General features: G+C 41.8%; 1 protein-coding gene across 1 annotated transcript; it reads left to right on the top strand.

Moving 5' to 3' along the window:
- The first annotated feature begins 222 nt into the window (after positions 1-222).
- KRT5 (keratin 5) lies at positions 223-9,444 on the top strand. The gene is made up of 9 exons (XM_027844473.1): positions 223-807; positions 1,631-1,845; positions 3,939-3,999; positions 4,101-4,196; positions 4,889-5,053; positions 5,596-5,721; positions 6,036-6,256; positions 7,286-7,320; positions 8,295-9,444. The coding sequence occupies exons 1-9, from the start codon at positions 223-225 to the stop codon at positions 8,594-8,596; spliced, it is 1,806 nt and encodes a 601-aa protein (XP_027700274.1). The 3' UTR covers positions 8,597-9,444.
- The last annotated feature ends 8,039 nt before the right edge of the window (positions 9,445-17,483 follow it).

The following is a 17,483-nucleotide window of genomic DNA, read 5'->3' as shown; positions in this document are numbered from 1 at the left end:
GAGGGGTGAGCTCACAGCTGCCCCCCAGGCATGCCCAACCCACTTAATCATTCAGATCTTCAAGAGATTCTTCAGCCCAGCCCAGCCCTTAGAAGGATATAAAGAGTAGGGAAAGATTTGAGTCGTTGGATAACAGAGCCTCTGTCTTCCTCCTTCACTTTGCTCTGTTCTTTTCTTCCGAAAGCCTCTCCAGTACTTGGTTCTTCTGCTCCCCAAGTAGCCATGTCTCGACAATCAAGTGTCTCGTTCCAGAGTGGGGGCCGCCGTGGCTTCAGTGCCTCTTCAGCGGTCACCCCTTCTGTCAGCCGAACCAGCTTCAGCTCTGTCTCTGTATCCCGGGCAGGAGGTGGTGGTGGTGGCGGCGGCTATGGCCGCATCAGTATTGGTGGTGCTGGAGGGGGAGCCGGCTTTGGCAGCAGGAGCCTTTACAACCTTGGAATGTCCAAGAGGATCTCCATTGGAGGCAGTGGTGGCTTCAGGAGTGGCTACGGAGGGAGAGTAGGAGGTGGATATGGCTTTGGTGGAGGAGCTGGTAGCGGCTTTGGTGGAGGAGCAGGTAGCGGATTTGGTTTCGGCGGTGGGGCTGGTGGTGGCTTTGGGCTCGGTGGTGGAGCTGGCTTCGGTGGAGGTTATGGGGGACCTGGGTTCCCTGTATGCCCCCCTGGTGGCATCCAAGAGGTCACTGTCAACCAGAGTCTCCTGACTCCCCTCAACCTCCAAATTGACCCCACCATCCAGAGGGTGAAGAGTGAAGAGCGAGAGCAGATCAAGACCCTCAACAACAAGTTTGCCTCCTTCATCGACAAGGTGAGACAAGAAATGCTTACTAAACTGCTGTGAATCTGGGCTAAAGGCCAAAACAAGAAGGGGTAGGAAGGAGATTTCATGTCTTAGCCAAATGTGTACAGAGTGTGCATTATCTTCACTTCTACTCTTCTATCACCCTCTCATCTGTCCGCCTGTCCTTCTGTCCATCTGTCTGTGTGGTCTACCTTCCCTGCTAGATTAGGAGCCTAAAGAATGGAACAACCTCCCATCCTTCTCAATCTGCTCCTCCTAGAACCCAGCACCAGACTTTACACATGTTGGATACTTATCTACGTTATGGAGAGAAATTGGGGGCAAAACTTTAAATGTTGGGCAGGTTGCATGAAAGTGTATGCAGGTCATTTTGAAGGCAATGCCAATCCATTTACTCTCCCCTTTGCAGAGATGTCTAGAGTTCTGTCTAGCTGCTCTTCACTTTGTTTTTCTATTTCTCTAACTTATGTCTCTCCTTATATCCTCATTATACCAAAGCCCTCGAAAGCAAGAAGCATTTCCAGTCCTCCCTGTAGGTTTTCTCTAGGGGATGGGGGGCAGGGAGGAAAAAGGATGTGTGTGTGTGTGTGTGTGTGTGTGAGAGAGAGAGAGAGAGAGAGAGACAGAGACAGAGACAGAGAATGAGTGAGGAAGAGAGAGATGATTGATAAGATGAGGACTTGAAAGTAGCAACCCTGTGATATTCCATGGAACAATATTTATATTTATCTATTGTATTTGTATATTATTATATATTATGTTTATATATTATTTATATGTAATATTTATATTAGATATTCCTCTTGAAATAGTCTCTTCTGGTTTCCAGGTGCGATTCCTTGAGCAGCAGAATAAGGTGTTAGATACAAAATGGACGCTGCTCCAAGAGCAGGGTCAAAAGACCGTGAAACAGAATTTAGAGCCACTTTTTGAAACCTACATCAACAATCTCAGGAGGCAGCTAGAGAGTATTCTGAATGAGAGGGGTCACCTGGATTCTGAGCTGAGGAACATGCAGGATACAGTGGAGGATTTCAAGAACAAGTGAGTAGGAGGAGTCAATGGGGTGTGTATGTTGGGGTGTGGTAAGGAATTGTCTTTCTACAGTCACATGAAACTCATGATGGAGAGATAGGGAGAGGAAGGGGGAAGCAAGAGGGAAAAAGAGAGAGAGACAGATGGACAGAGACTGAGTACCATGGAAAGCACTATGGTTTCTCCTTTCTAGAAACTGAAGGTCTGATTTCTAGTAAGGAGTGGGAAAATAGAGGTAAGCAGAAAGAAGTAAGTAGAGCTGGGAAGGCTATCTCCCTAACTTGACATAATCTTAGCTATGGGCTGGGGAGTGGAGTGGAGTATGGTGGAATGGGAAAAAGAGCCAAAATAATAGAAATGGTAAAGCATGATAAAGGTTTGCTTTGTCTTGAGACAAATCCTTGAATTTCTACTATATATGATTTGAGGGAGTTTGGCAAATAAGGGAATCCACAGCCCTTAGCCTTCTCTATACTGCCTTTTCAGTTTTCTACCACAGAAAACGACAGTCTGAAAAATACCTAGTCACATCTAGGAGTTTCTGGATGATTCTAATTTTTCCAGTAAACGTCCCCCATCCCTGCTCCACATTCCCCACAACAGGAACTATATACCTTAGCCATAAAGCCACTAAGTCATGGGCTCCCTGAATTGGACATTGCCTCTAGTTTTATGTTCATATTCATGAGTCCCCTCCTCCAACACTCAATAAATGAGGATCCAGCCTTTGATAGAACTGTGACATATATTGTGCACATGTATTTTAGGCTGGGTACTTATAATGTTCTGGGCACTATACAGAGCATCACAATGTGTTTGGCCCCTCTTGAACCGATGACAGGAGACCCTTTGTTTCTGAGTCCTCTCACTTGGTGTCTCCCTCCCCATCCTATCCCCACCCCCAATTCTGAGGACTAAGCCTTCTAGCCCTGGAATTGGGAGATAATGCCCTCCTCAGTACTATGTGGCAATTAAAAAATCCTTGCTCAAGCATGGAAAAACAAACAAACAAACAAACAAAAAACAAACAAACAACAACAAACCTGTTTAGGGCTTAACCTCTTTCCCCTGGCATTTAACCTATGGCAATAATTCTACCCTTATAGCATATTTAGAGCATACAGGCATTCTATATAGTCCTTGCTCCTTAAGGCCTTTCATTCCGATTTTCCACACAGTAAAAATCTCTCTTTTATCTAGGGAGAGAGAGAACAATGGTGACCAAAGGAAGCAGACACAAAACATTTACTTTCAAGGCTCTTCTTTTGACTCTCCCATAGCTGGACTCCTGGTTTTACTTGGACTGAATTGAATCAAATAGAATCAAATGGGATAGGATTCAACTTGATTCAGTTCAATTCCTTTTATTCTCATTCAAGAGAGTCAGCAGAATTTAGTGGAAGGAGTTCTGGATTTGGAGTTTCATGACTTGGGTTCAAATCCCACCCATCTCTACAACATAATACTTTCACAACCTTGGGCAAATTATCTGCCTTCCTGGTGTCTCGGTTATCTCCTCTATAAAATGAGAGTTGGATTAGATGACCTTTTCTAGGTCTTTTCCAACTCTATATTTATGATCTTAGGATCCTATGAATAACTATTTGATACCCTCAGGGCTTCGATGTTCTGAGTGATCTCTGTATGAAGAACCAGATGCATCAGTATAAATAGCTTCATGAATTGGAGAAAAGTAAGATAGAGAATCTTTTAGTATATTCTTAGAATAATTGGATCTGTAAACAGACAGACTGAGTGGGCAGTTGAAGATAGGATGATTCTTCCCAAGCAGACAGGGAAGACAAATTCCCACAATTGCCAGGACCCAGGGGCTCAGGCCCTGACTACTTCCTCCCTTTCTGTCTTCCTTCATAGCAGGTGCCATCATCCTTCACTCTCTCCTTCTCTCTCCCCAAGTGGAGGTTCCTAGCCTGTAGGAAAGAAGAGATGAGAAATAGACATCTTGCAACAGCAGAGATGAGCCTCCTTGTAGTCAATATGAAGGCCAATGTGTGCTTGACTTAGTGATGGGTGTAATTGTGTCCTTCAATGTTGACTATCTCAGGTCCCCTATCAATTGATCCTGTTCCCTTTTCCATTAGGTATGAAGACGAAATCAACAAGCGTACTACAGTAGAGAATGAATTTGTGATACTCAAGAAGGTAGGTGTGGATTGATATGTGCCTATAACCTGAAGTTACATTTTGGGTACAGGGCATGGCTCATTGGAGTTTGGATGGAAAATTTGGTCTGTTTTTTCTAGGATGTCGATGGTGCCTACATGAACAAGGTGGAACTGGAAGCCAAGGTGGACAGCCTCACTGATGAGATCAACTTCCTGAGAGCCCTCTATGAAATGGTAATGAAGCACCTCTCCTCAACCACATACAGGATATAGCAACTGGTGACTTTGCCAACAACTAAGATCTCTGGAGACAAAGGGCTATTAAGCTTAAGTGGTAGCTGGATCCCCAGATCCTGGGACTAACAAATACAATCCTGTCCCAGATTCAAATATTCCTAAGTACAAACCTGTTCCTTCCTCTTGCAATTCCCCAATTTTGATTTCCTGGGCATTTATATTCCTGAAAGAAATTCTTCATTTACTCCCAGTAACTATGCTATGTAAAGAGCCTTAGAAGTGAGTCTCATAGATTTATAGGATGTTTGAGCTGCAAGACATCCTTGAGATTACCTTGTCCAAAGCCCTGCTTTTATGAGGTTTTCTGACTTTATGGACTACTTTCTAGTTCCTTCCAGAATAGGAAGCTATATTTTAATTAGTGAGGGGAAGAAGCAAGATTAAAACCTGAGAGGTTATGGAGATCCTTGATGAGGGAGTGGTGGGAAAAAAGTCACTAGATATAAACATTTGAAAACCACTATGTTGGAAAATGTTTGGAATCATGTAGTTTTTTAGAATTGTTTCAGCAAAGATTTCAGTTGTTCTCTTAACTTTCTTCAGCATCTGAATGTGACTGTAATTGTGAAGAAAGTACAAAAGAATTAATGACACAGAACCAGATAACATGACTGCATATCTCTCCCCAGGAACTCTCTCAGATGCAGGTTCATATCTCTGACACCAATGTTGTCCTGTCTATGGACAATAACCGTAACCTTGACTTGAACAGTATCATTGCTGAGGTCAAAGCTCAGTATGAAGACATTGCCAACCGCAGCCGAACAGAAGCTGAGTCCTGGTACCAGACTAAGGTGAGTTAGTGCTAATTTGTAATGGGAATCCAAGCTCTGGGACCCAGCCTAGGAGAACTGGACAATTGCTGCTTAAAGAACTGTGGAAATGTGAAGGAGAGGTATAGGGTGGACCTAATGGAGAAACTTCCAAGGATTGGTGGAACTGTTAGGGGAACCAGGTCAACAATGGGATTAGTCTTCCCCGTGAATACTTAGAGTCTAAGTTCTGGTTCTGCCTCTTATAGATTGTGATTTTGGATAAATCACTTAACTTCTCTGTGCCTCAGTTTCCCTACTTACTTATGAAATGCAGTTAATAATATTTGACATCTTTAAATAATGAGATTGTCATGAGTATAACACTTTGTAAAGCTTAAAGGATATAGAAATTGGGGCTATTATTCTAATCCCCACAAGCTTTTTTTGTTTTCAAGATTCTAAGTCCTAGTGTTGAAGAGACAACAGCTTATAGATAGCAAGTTTTCCTTCTACTCATCGTAGTAAGAGTGCTTTCTCTCCCTGCTTATGCTAAACCTTTTCCTCCTCTCTGGGGGCATCAGTATGAGGAGCTGCAGCAGACTGCAGGACGCCATGGAGATGACCTCCGCAATACCAAGCATGAGATCTCTGAGATGAACCGGATGATCCAGAGGCTGAGAGCTGAGATCGACAATGTCAAGAAGCAGGTAGGGTGATATTGAAAGAAGGCATACAAGTGGGTCAAGGGTGCAAGTATCTGTGGACATTTCTATTGTTAAATGCACATACCTCCACACATACACACACACACACATACACTCACACACTCAAATACAGTCATATTCATTTAGGAGTTGAAACATGGCACCACCATGCCAAATACCCAAGCTGCAGTTGTCCTTGAGTTCATATAGGACACTTCTTGGTATATCTGTGTGACTTAAGGCTCTTCAGGAAGAAAAAAAGGGTAGGTTCTGTCCACCATGCCCCACACCAAACACTTCTCTCCTTTCCCTTGTAGTGTGCCAATCTGCAGGCTGCCATCGCTGATGCTGAGCAGCGTGGGGAGTTGGCCCTCAAGGATGCCCGGGCCAAGCTGGCTGAGCTGGAGGATGCCCTGCAGAAGGCCAAACAGGACATGGCCCGCCAGCTGCGCGAATACCAGGAGCTGATGAATGTCAAGCTGTCCTTGGACATTGAGATTGCCACCTACAGGAAGCTGCTAGAGGGAGAGGAGTGCAGGTGGGAAACTGACTCCTCCCTTCTTTCCATTCCTAATCCCAAAAGTCTTATCTAAACGTGAAATAATTTATCCTGGGTGAGCCTTCATTTACTTCTCTTTTATTGAACATTCACAAGGCTCTTTTAAAGATAAATCAACTTTTTAAAAAATCGCATGTATTTTGAAACATCACCAGTCATATACAAAGTCTGGGAGTTTTAGATTTCTGTTTTTAATTATACATGTTTCAGATTACCCACTCAACTTCCTCCTTCCTTTGGTGCAGATAACTGAAAGCTGGCCCGATTTTCAAATTCCATATGTGGAGGGATTGCAAATGTCACTGGTAGAAAGATCTTGTTTTGATTGAGACCTGCTAAGTTGTTTTCCGTCACTACTTCCCAGGTTGAAATAGAGAATTCCAGAATTGGAATTCTGGTCCTCAGAACCAGTGTCCTGCTTCCAGGGGACCAGAAACCCAAACAGACAGCCCAGAAAGGTCTCTAAGGAGGCAGCTGCCACAACCACTTTAGGTTCCTGTTCTAGTAGGAAATGATTTGTAGTAGTCAGGAAATGTGCCCTTGGGATATAACCAACTCCTTTCTTGCTGCAATTTAAACCCATTTCAGTATGGTATAGTAATGGCTAGACCTGAACTCAGTGCCTGGAGTTCTGGACCTGGAATCATTTCGGAAAGCCTGGTTTCAAATCTCTCCTCAGACTAGTGTATGACTTTAAACAAGTCCCTTAAATTCTTTGAGTCTCCATTTCTCTGTCTATAAAATGGGAACACTAATGGCATCTACCTTGCAGGGTTATTGTGAGCATCAAATGATATCCTCTTACCCCCAAAGTCATATAATTGTGAGCATCAAATGAGATAAAACATATAAAATATTTTGAAGGTCTTCACTGTGCACCTTCTATTGTTGGACAGAAGGTATCTTACCAGTTAGTTATAGGACTTTGGGGTTATCTCCAAGGCACAAAGCTGCTTTTTGCTTCACTGTCTAATTCAAATCTCACCTCCTTTCTTTTGTTCTTTATAGGCTGAGTGGAGAGGGAGTTGGACCAGTCAACATCTGTAAGTACCTTGCTCAGAATAGCAGTGATAATGTTATTAATATCAGACATTGGGCTCTAGTTTTGAAGGTAGGGTCTGTGGATAGCAGTCACACCACCTGGAAATTCCACATGGGCAAGAGGTTTAGAAGAAATGTGGTCAAGTGAAAAGAGCTCAGACGAGGAGGGAAGAGGCCCAGCTTCTTATTCCAATCTTGTCACTGACTTACTGAGGGACCTTGACCAAACTGTGCAACCCAGTCCCTCAGTTTTCTCTATCTGCCAAATGGGAATAATAATACCTGCCTCACAAACCTGAGCAATTGTGATACAAACTGATGATACAATTCACAAATTATAGATAGCAAGTTTTCCTTCTACCCATCATAATAAGAGCGCCTTCCCTCCATGTTTATGCTAAACCTTTTCCTTTTCTCTGGGGCATCAGTAAGTGTTTTATAAGGTATAAAACTCATGTGTCAGCACCTTGAGAATTGTGACCATATTGGTCTTAAGTTGGGTCTAACACATAGCTTGACACAATGCATACTTGGTTAATTGAATTAAGAGAAGATGCATATGATGAATAGAAACAGAAGCAGTAATGGTTCTTTGCACATAGTCATTTTCCTCATCTGCCAAAGAGTTGGACTGAATGATGTTTAATTGCTCTGTCTCAGAATCTATAGTCCTATATATAAATTAAGTTCTGGAGAGTTTTTACGGTGAATAGACTGACAGGAGCCCACAGAGTGGCTGCAATTGTAATGTTCATGTTTTTTGCTAGGAAAGTCACTAGTGGAGGTTGGATGTTACGGCCCTCTCCCTCCCCCTTCCCAATCTCGAGGTCATATTGGACATCGAGAGGGGAGGGAGTGGGACCAGTCCTAGAAGTCAGACTTCCTTCCTTCTCTCTCCCACCCCTTGGCCAGGGCCCCTGTCATCAGAATGGGTGGGCAATGTGGCCTCCTCATCTCTTCTCTCCCTTTCTCGTAGCCGTGGTCACATCCAGCGTGTCCGGCGGCTACGGCGGCAGTGGCGGCGGCTTCGGCAGCGGCAGTGGCTATGGCCTTGGCGTGGGCGGAGGGCTCGGAGGCGGCAGCGGTTACTCCTACACCAGCAGCAGCGGCAGCGGCGGCGGCCTCGGCGGCCTCAGCACCCTCAGCTCAGGCGTCTCTGGCTTCAGCCCCGGCAATGCCCGGGGCCTGGGGGTCAGCCTGGGCGGCGGTGGGGGCAGCGGCTCCAGCGTTAAATTTGTGTCCACCACTTCCTCCACCCGGAAGAGCTTCAAGAGCTAAATCTCCTCCCAGCAAGTGTCTTCCACTTGAATATCAGCTCTCCCTGTCCCTTGGCCACTGCACGACGGATCCTCATTAGCTTGGATGGCAGCCAAGCTGCTCTCTGCTTTCCTCTCTCCACCTCCCCCTCTCCTCCCCTGTTCACTGGTGTTTAGTCTAGACCAGACTAAGGGGGTGATTTGTATTCATGAGCCTTCCAGGTCATCTCCAGCACTTAGCACCCTCATCTCTGGTTCTTAGCTCCCAGCCTGGCCAGAGGCCATCAGAAAATGCTTTCCAATGAAGTTTGGAGGCCTTATAAGTAATCTTTATCCTCCTTTCCATGACTCCACTCATTCCAGCATTCACTTCTCTCACATAAGCACTTAGCCCAAAACTATGACCACGCCCTCTTGACTACAGATGTCAGAAGCATGGTGCATATTGGTATGCTGGCTTAGAAAATCCTTGAATTGAGGAAGATAAGGACCAGAAACAGTTGAAGGAAAGCTTTGGTCCAGTCAGAATCTGGGCTCCTCAACCCTTGGGGAGTAGCAATCCCCAAGTCTCTTGCTGGGGCACCCTAGGGCAATCTTGTGATTTCAGAAAGAGTGGTTCAGCCCATGCTCTGTCTAGCGGAAAGGTGTCTGGCCTCCTCACTGTGATTGAGGGTGGGATTTAGTCATTTGTCTTGTAAGCAATTCTGGTTTCTCCTGGGAGACAGCCTTTCATTCCACAGGAGGTGGCATTTGGTTGTACTGGAAGCAAAAGTCGCTCGGTGAATGTCAACAGAACTCCATTCCCCATTGTTTGTTCTTGATTCTGACCACTTTTTGGTGTTTGTTCAATAAAGTACATTTATAATTTAATTTTCCGAGCAGAATTTCTTTCCTATATCTACAACCAACCTGGAGAGTCATATCTGGATAATTCTTAAGTAGAATAGGATAATTGATAAGGGCAATTGAGCATTAGTCTGAGGAGTGAACATTTAGTACTTTTCCAGAATGAAGAGTAAGGGAGGTGAGGTGGAGAGTGGTTCCTGTAAACACTGATTAGTTGATTGGGATACCTGGGGATTTCCCTGGATTGCTGTAAGGAGGTTGACACCCTCCCACTGCCCCCAACCATGAAGGATCCTGGAAAGCATGCAATGTGTAATGAAAAGAGCTCAGAGCTAGTAGCCCAGAAAACCAAATTTAGTTCCTGTTGAGCAACTTGCTAATTGTTAAGACTTGAGACAAATCACTTAATTTGTGCTTCAGTGCCCTCACCTATAAAATGAAGATGATACCTGTTGTGAAGATAAAATGAGAAAACACTTTGTAAAGGGAAGAGAGCATTATAAAACAAGGCAAATAGACAACAACAGCCTGGAGAGGCAACTTTCCATGTTTGCATTTTGCTAGATGAGAGAGCCAATTAGTGACTTGAAACTCTGCCCTAAAGGTTTTTGTATCCTAGAGATTTGCCTTGGCTTTCACTGGGGAGACTGTCTAACCACGACCTTGCCTTCCAGGCCCAACGAGATCTGGCTCCAACTTATCTTTCTAGTTTTATTTCCCTGTGTTCCCCTTCATAAAGCCAATGCTCCAACCAAGTGCGCCACTAGTTCTCATCTTTCCTCCTGCAACCCACTTCCATGATATCTGGATTGTATTTATCAATACCTATTGAAATCCTCTTATTTCAAAGCTCAGTTCTTTCAGGAAGCCCTCCTTGGTCTTAGCTAAGGTCCTGCTCTGGTTCCATAAGCTAAAAGTGTTCTGTCCTTCCTCAGACTTTTCTAGAGTACTTTATCTGGATGTCTCTCCTGCTCCTATCATTCTCTATCTCCTATCATTCATAATTATTTGTACTTGGGTTTGTTGTTTGTTGTTTCACCCACCTCATCCCATCAGCTTATGATCTTTTAATTAATTAATTAATTAATTAATGGTTAGTTTTCAACATTCACTTCAATAAGATTTTGAAGTTTCAAATTTTTTCCCCATCTTTCCCCTCAGTCCACCCCAAGACAGCATGCAATTTGATATAGGCTCTACATATACATTCATATTGAACCTATTTTCACATTAGTCATGTTGTAAAGAAGAATTAGAACCAATAGGAGAAACCATGAGAAAGAAGAAAAAAAGGAAAAAAAGAGAAAGAGAGCAAGTAATATGCTTTGATCTGCATTCAGACTCCATAGTTCTTTTTCTGGATGTGGACAGCATTTTCTATCATGAGTCCTTTGGAGTTGTCTTGGATCCTTGCATTGCAAAGAAGAGATGAATCTATCAAAGTTAGTCATCCCATAATATGGCTCTTGCTGGGTACAATGTTCTCCTGGTTCTGCTCACTTCACTTAGCATCAGTCCATACAAGTCTTTCCAGGTTTTTCTCAAGTCAGCCTGTTCATCATTTCTTATAGCACAGTAGTATTCCATTAGATTCATATACCATAACTTGTTCAGCCCTTCCCCAACTGATGGGCAACCTCTCAATTTCCAATTCTTTGCCACCACAAAAAAAAATATAAATATTTTTGTACATGTGGGTCCTTTTCCCATTTGTATGATCTCTTTGGGATACAGACCTAGAAGTGTTATTGCTGGGTCAAAGGGCATGCACATTTTTATAGCCCTTTTGGCATAGTTCCAAATTGCTCTCCAGAGTGGTTGGATCATTTCACAACTCCACCAACAATGCATTGGTGTTCTAATTTTCCCACATCTTCTTCAGCATTTATCATTTTACTGTTTTGTCATGTTAGCCAATCTGATAGATGTGATGCAATGTGTTACCTTAGAGTTGTTTTGATTTTCATTTCTCTAATCAATAGTGATTTAGAGCATTTTTTCACATGACTATAGATAGCTTTAATTTCTTTCTCTGAAAACTGCCTGTTCATATCCTTTGACCATTTATCAATTGGGGAATGCTTTGCATTCTTATAAATTTGATTTAGTTCTCTATATATTTTAAGAATGAGGCCTTTATCAGAGACACTGGTTGTAAACATTCTTTCCCAGTTTTGTGCTTCCCTCCTAATCTTGGTTGCTTCGGCTTTGTTTGCGCAAAAACTTTTTAATTGAATGTAAGTAAAATTATCCATTTTGCATTTCATAATGTTCTGTATCTCTTGTTTAGTCATAAATTCTTCCATTCTCCATAAATTTGGCAGGTAAACTATTCCTTGTTCTCCTTTATATCTAAATCCTGTATATATTTTGACTTTATCTTGGTATATGGTGTAAGATATTGGTCTATGCCTAGTTTCTGCCATACAATTTTCCAGTTTTCCCAGCAGTTTTTGTCCAATAATGAGTTCTTATTCCAGAAACTGGAGTCTTTGGGTTTATCAAACAGTAGGTTACTGTAGTCATTGACTATTGTGTCTTGTGTACCTAACCTATTCCATTGATCCGCCACTCTATTTCTTAGTCAGTACCAAGTAGTTGTGATGATTGCTGCTTTATAGTACAATTTAAGATCTGGAATGGCTAGACCACCTTCCCTTTCATTTCTTTTCATTAATTTCCTTGATATTCTGGACCTTTTGTTCTTCCAGATGAATTTTGTTATTATTTTTTCTAGCTTCATAAAATAATTTTTCATAGTTTTATTGGTAAGGTACTGAATAAGTAAATTAATTTAGGTAGAATTGTCATTTTATTACATTAGCTTGGCCTACCTATGAGCAACTGATGTTTTTCCAATTATTTAGATCTGACTTTATTTGCATGAAAATTGTTTTGTAATCATGTTCATATACTTCCTGGGTTTGTTTTGACAGGTAGACTCCCAAATATTTTATAATGTCTACAGTAACTTTAACTGGACTTTCTCTTTCTATCTCTTGTTGTTGGGCTTTGTTAGTAATATATATGGAAATGCCGATGATTTATGTGGGTCTGAGCTTATTGTCTTCTTAAAAGCAACTTCTTTGAGGCAACTAATTTGCAAAGTGGCTAGATCTCTGGGTCTGGAATCAGGAAGACCTGAGTTCAAATTCATATCAGACACTTACTAGTTGTGTGACCCTGGGCAAGCTCATCCTGTTTGCCTCAGTTTCCTCATCTATAAAAATGAGCTGGAGGAAAAAATGGCAAACCACTTCAATATCTTTCCTGAGAAAACCCCAAAAGGGGTCACGAAGAATTGGAAACAAAAATAACAATAAAGACATAGGTCAAGGACTGTATTTTTTTTATTGTTTGTTTCTATTCAACTTTATAAACATTTATTAAATGTCTATGTGTCAGGTACTGTCTTAAACCTGGTAATACAAAGACAGAAATGAAATAATCCTTGTCCTCCAGGAACTTAACACTACTGGGAGATAGAACACATATAAAGATAAATAAATATAAGGCAATTTGTGGAGGGAAGAGAACAGTAACAACTGAGGAAATCTGGGAAGACTCCTCTGAGTAAGAAACAACTTAGCTGACCTATAAGTGGAGCTATCTCTGGGATTCTGACAGGCAGAGATGAGAAGGGAGCATATTCCAAGCATGGACTCCAGGCATGGAGGACAGCTTGAACAGAGGTAAGACATGGAATGTCAATTTCCGAGGATAGGAAGTAGTCTAATGCATCTGAGGCATGGGGTAGACAAAAAGGAGGGATATTAGAAAAGACTGAAGAAAAGACAGGGCAGAGTCAGATTTTGGAAGATTTTATGTGTCTCCACAGCATTTGAGGAATTGATATTTTATCCTGGAGTTACTGAGAAACTAACAAATCTTTGTTAGCACAATCTGGCACATAGTACGCACTTGATAAACCTTTGATGATGAGTCATTGAATTGAAATGTCAAAGACTCGCAGCTTCTCCAAAACTGATCTTCTATGACAATAGAAACTTTTATCCCCTTGTCTCTGTCCCTCTGTGGGTATCAGGTATGTTTCTATGCCATGTTTGAGCAACAGTCTCCTCACTCACGTTGTCTCTCTAGGTGTCTGTGGGCTGTATTGCTCTCTACTTCTGTGAAGAATTCCAGAAGGCTGGAAGAAGAAGGAAGTTTGAAAAGTGCAAGGGAAACTTCATGAATAAGTTACAGTGGATGAGAGCTTTTGCCTTTCACTTAGCCTAGCCAGACAAAGGTTATTGTTGTTTGTCCTAGGCAGTTTGAAATGAGATGACAAAGGATTTTCAAAGGGAGGGAACTATTAGAAAACCTAATCAGCTTCCATTCTTTCTAGGAATTTTACTTCTTTAAAGTATACCAAGAGGTGTAGAGAACACAAGATCTCTGGAACCAAAAGATTTGGGTCTGAATGCTGGCTTGAAACTTGGAGTTATGAGAATGAAGGCACATCATTTAAAAGGCCTGGAAGGAGATCATCAGATTTAGAGGTAGAAGAAGGCTGAGATCTTCAAGTTCTTAACCTGGGATCTACCAGCTAAATAGATGAAAAGAGAGATAATGTAGATAGATAGAGAGATAACTGCATTTCAATATAATTGCTTTCCCTTGTAATACATATTTTATGTATTTAAAAACATTATTCTGAGAAAAGATCTATAGACTTCGCCAGACTGCTTGACACAAAAATGGTAGGAGCTCATGAACTGGTGAATCAATGAAAACCAGTTTGCTGAGTATGGCCCTAATTCCCAGGTGCATGAATGCCAAGGTTTCACTGACCTGCAGATCAGGCATTGCCCCCTTTCCCAGCTGCTTGCTTCTTGAGGCACAGTTAGAGTTAAGTTTCCTGGGTTCCTGTGCCCCATTCTTCATTTCTTATTAAGCAACTCAGAAAATGCTGCCATTTGAGTGGGCCTATACCAGAGTTATCACAATACTGCACAATAATCCCCAGTGACCCCAAGCCAGATTAAAATGGAATTGGGAAATAACAACAAAATAAATAAAAATACTACATATATGTATATATGTACACACACACACACATATATAAGAATACAATGCAAAATACAAATACAATAGAACATATATAATGTTACATTTAAAACTAAGTTAGTATGCTGCCCACAAGGGTCCATAAGACTTTACAGGCTTGAGTTCTGAGTGGCTCAGGGTTTTGGATTAAAATGTACATCTTGCTGCATGTGTGAGACAGTAGCCTGCCCAAGCAGCTAGGGACAGTGTATGTGCAGGGGGATAGGAAGTGGAAATCCACTTATACTGTACCTCATTGGCTTCTGTCCTCTCATGGCCGCCATTCTTGTGGGTCATTGTCATTCTTTGGGAATGGCTCCCTTTTCATTCCCATTACTAAATGGAAGCCTTTTTTCAGTAGGGATTGCTTCACGTTGTGGATGCTTGGTGCCCCCAGCATTCAGCACAGTGCCTGGTACAGAATAGACAGACACTTTGTAAAAGCTTGTTGATTAGTTAGTTGATTGGGACTGACTAGGTGTATAGACATAGACAAAGTGGTTTTAACCTCTCTGAGCCTCAATTTCCTCATCTGTAAAATGGGGATAATGATACACTGCTTACCTCATGGAATTAGCTATGAGACATGAGTAGCAAACTTTTAAGTACTAGATAAATAAGTTATTATTGTCAGGAGAAGAAGCAATCGTCTCCCCTCTCTCAGCTGAACACACAACTGTGTCAGGGACATCCATCATCAGCTTATTCCTTTCCCACTTCTGAGTCTTCTCTACAGCAGCCCATTATACCTAGAACATGCTTTTTGGTCCCAGTCTTCCATCATGTCCTTTCTCCAGGAAACTTTCCAAGATTGACGGACAAACTAAACATTATTCCCCACAATGCTGTCCCTATATCAATTATGTATTTAGGATCATAGGTTTAGAACTGCAAAGGATGTTAGAGATCCCTTCTAATTCAATGCTTTTATTGGTAAGGAAATGTAGACCCCACAAGGTTGAGTGACTTGTCCAAAGTCACCAAGGAAGTAAGCAGCAAAGACAGGAACTTGAATCCAGAGTCTCTGACCTCAAACCCAGAATTTTCCCCACTTTACCTATCAACCTTCAATATACACTTAGACTTTCCTTATAGGAAAATATTGAAAAAAATCATCTTTACCTTTATAGCACTTTATGATTTGTAAAACATAGAAAACAAATTTGATTTGGAGTTAGAGTATCTAAGTTTGGATTCCTGTTTTGTCATCTGTGACCTTGAGTAAGTCACTCCATCTTTCTGGGCCTTGTTTTACTCATCTGTAAAATTAGGGTGTTGGCAGTAACAGCAACATTGTGTGATGACAAACTTTGACTGACTTAGCTCTTCTCAGCAATACTATGCTTTAAGACAGTTCCAAAAGACTCATGATGGAAAATGCTATCTACATCCAGAGAAGGAACTATGGGGTCTGAATGCAGGTTGAAACATATTGTTTTCTTTCTCTTTATTTTTACTTTCTCGTGGTTTTTTCCTTTTGTTCTGATTCTTCCTTCACAACACCATGAATGTGGAAATATGTATAGCTTATATCAGATTGCAAGCCATCTTGGGAAGATGTAAGGGGTGGGAGGGGGAAAATTTGGAACTCAAATTCTTATAAAATGAATGTTGAAAATTAAAAATGAATTTAAAAAATAACATGGAAAAAATAAAATAAAATTAAGGTGTTGGACTACATGAATTCTAAGGCTCCTTTTAGCTTCAAATCTATGAACATATAAACCCTATGAGGTAGGATGAAAATATTATTGTCCCCTTTTCATAGAATTTTGGAGCTGGAAGGAACCTTAGAAATCTTCTAGTTCAACCCCTTCATTTTACATATGAGGAAATTGAGGCCCAGAGAGGGACGTGGAGAGACTTGCCCAAAATCACATAGCTAATAAGTCTCAAGACCAAGTCTCAAACCCAGGTCCCCTGACTCCAAGACTAAGGATCCTTCCATTACTCTTCATTCCATTAATCTTCATTTGTGTCTTGGTTTGACAATGTCTGCATTCCACTGTGGGTTTGCACAATCGAATTCCTATAGATTGCATGCCTTTCATGGGCAGAGACTGAGTCTATGCAGGCTTAGGCACTAAATCAGAGCTTTCTGATGATTATGATAGTTAGCTCCTTTTTCTCATCCCCTAACCCAACCCAGTGTAGCAGCCATCCGGGCAAATTGTCATGATGATGAATGACTCAGGCTACAATTGCTCAATTTTTTTCCTCCCTGGAAAAGTAAGAAGCACACTGGCTAATGCATAGGTCACTGGGAAAAAGACCTAGAGTTACTTAGGGGAGGAGGCAGCAGTATCCTACTACCTAAGGGCAGGTAGCTCCCTGAGGTTCTACCATGATCAAGAATGATTTCTATTTGGACAATCTGTTTGGGGAGATGGCTCAACTGTCATCAAGAGTCATTCAGAACTGCTTTTTTTCAGTCTATTTTGCACAGCTGTCTTAACTGTCAGCCCTTTGTTCTCCTCTGATTAAGTCAAGCCTGGCCTTCCCCACACACAATTCTGTGGGAAAATATTCTAGGATGCAACAGTCAATAACCATTATGAGTGTCCTAAGAGGGCTGCTAGAGTTGTCTTGAGAAGTCTTTTTTAAGCTGAATGCTGTCCCGAGTGCTGGGCAGAAGGAGGAAGATGAAAGAGGGGAGAGGAGATATGATCTCCCCAGTCTGATGGGGTTAGAGAGAAGGATTTGGGAGGTGAGATGGGACACAGACCCAAAACATGAACAGAACGTAGGATTCTTTTTCTCCCCTCCCAGATTATTGAGACAGACAAATCCAAATGAAGAGAGTGCTGGCATTGGGAGTGGGAGTGAATTAGCAGAGATGAACTGAGGACTTTTCTTGAGTAGGTTTCCTGGGGAAGTTAAATTTTGAACAGGATTTAGAAAATAAAGAAGGAAAGTCGTAAGCAGACAAGGCATCATAAATAGGAGAAAAAGCTTGCTCAGAGGGTGAAAAGTGGAAGAGAAGATATTGGTAGTGGGGGGAGCAAGTTTGCCCT

Source organism: Vombatus ursinus, unplaced genomic scaffold (genome assembly GCF_900497805.2).
Source record: "Vombatus ursinus unplaced genomic scaffold, bare-nosed wombat genome assembly UNPS02014941.1, whole genome shotgun sequence".
In the NCBI taxonomy this organism is placed as follows: Eukaryota; Metazoa; Chordata; class Mammalia; order Diprotodontia; family Vombatidae; genus Vombatus; species Vombatus ursinus.
The sequence above is the reverse complement of the archived record's forward strand: the minus strand, read 5'-3'. Positions and strand labels throughout refer to the sequence as shown.

Bases quoted from the DNA above. Each gene is read 5' to 3' on its own strand.
- KRT5 (XM_027844473.1), top strand. From the start codon at position 223: ATGTCTCGACAATCAAGTGTCTCGTTCCAGAGTGGGGGCCGCCGTGGC. The intron at 1,846-3,938 runs GTGAGTAGGAGG...CTTTTCCATTAG, and splicing joins GTGGAGGATTTCAAGAACAA to GTATGAAGACGAAATCAACA. The intron at 4,197-4,888 runs GTAATGAAGCAC...ATCTCTCCCCAG, and splicing joins TGAGAGCCCTCTATGAAATG to GAACTCTCTCAGATGCAGGT.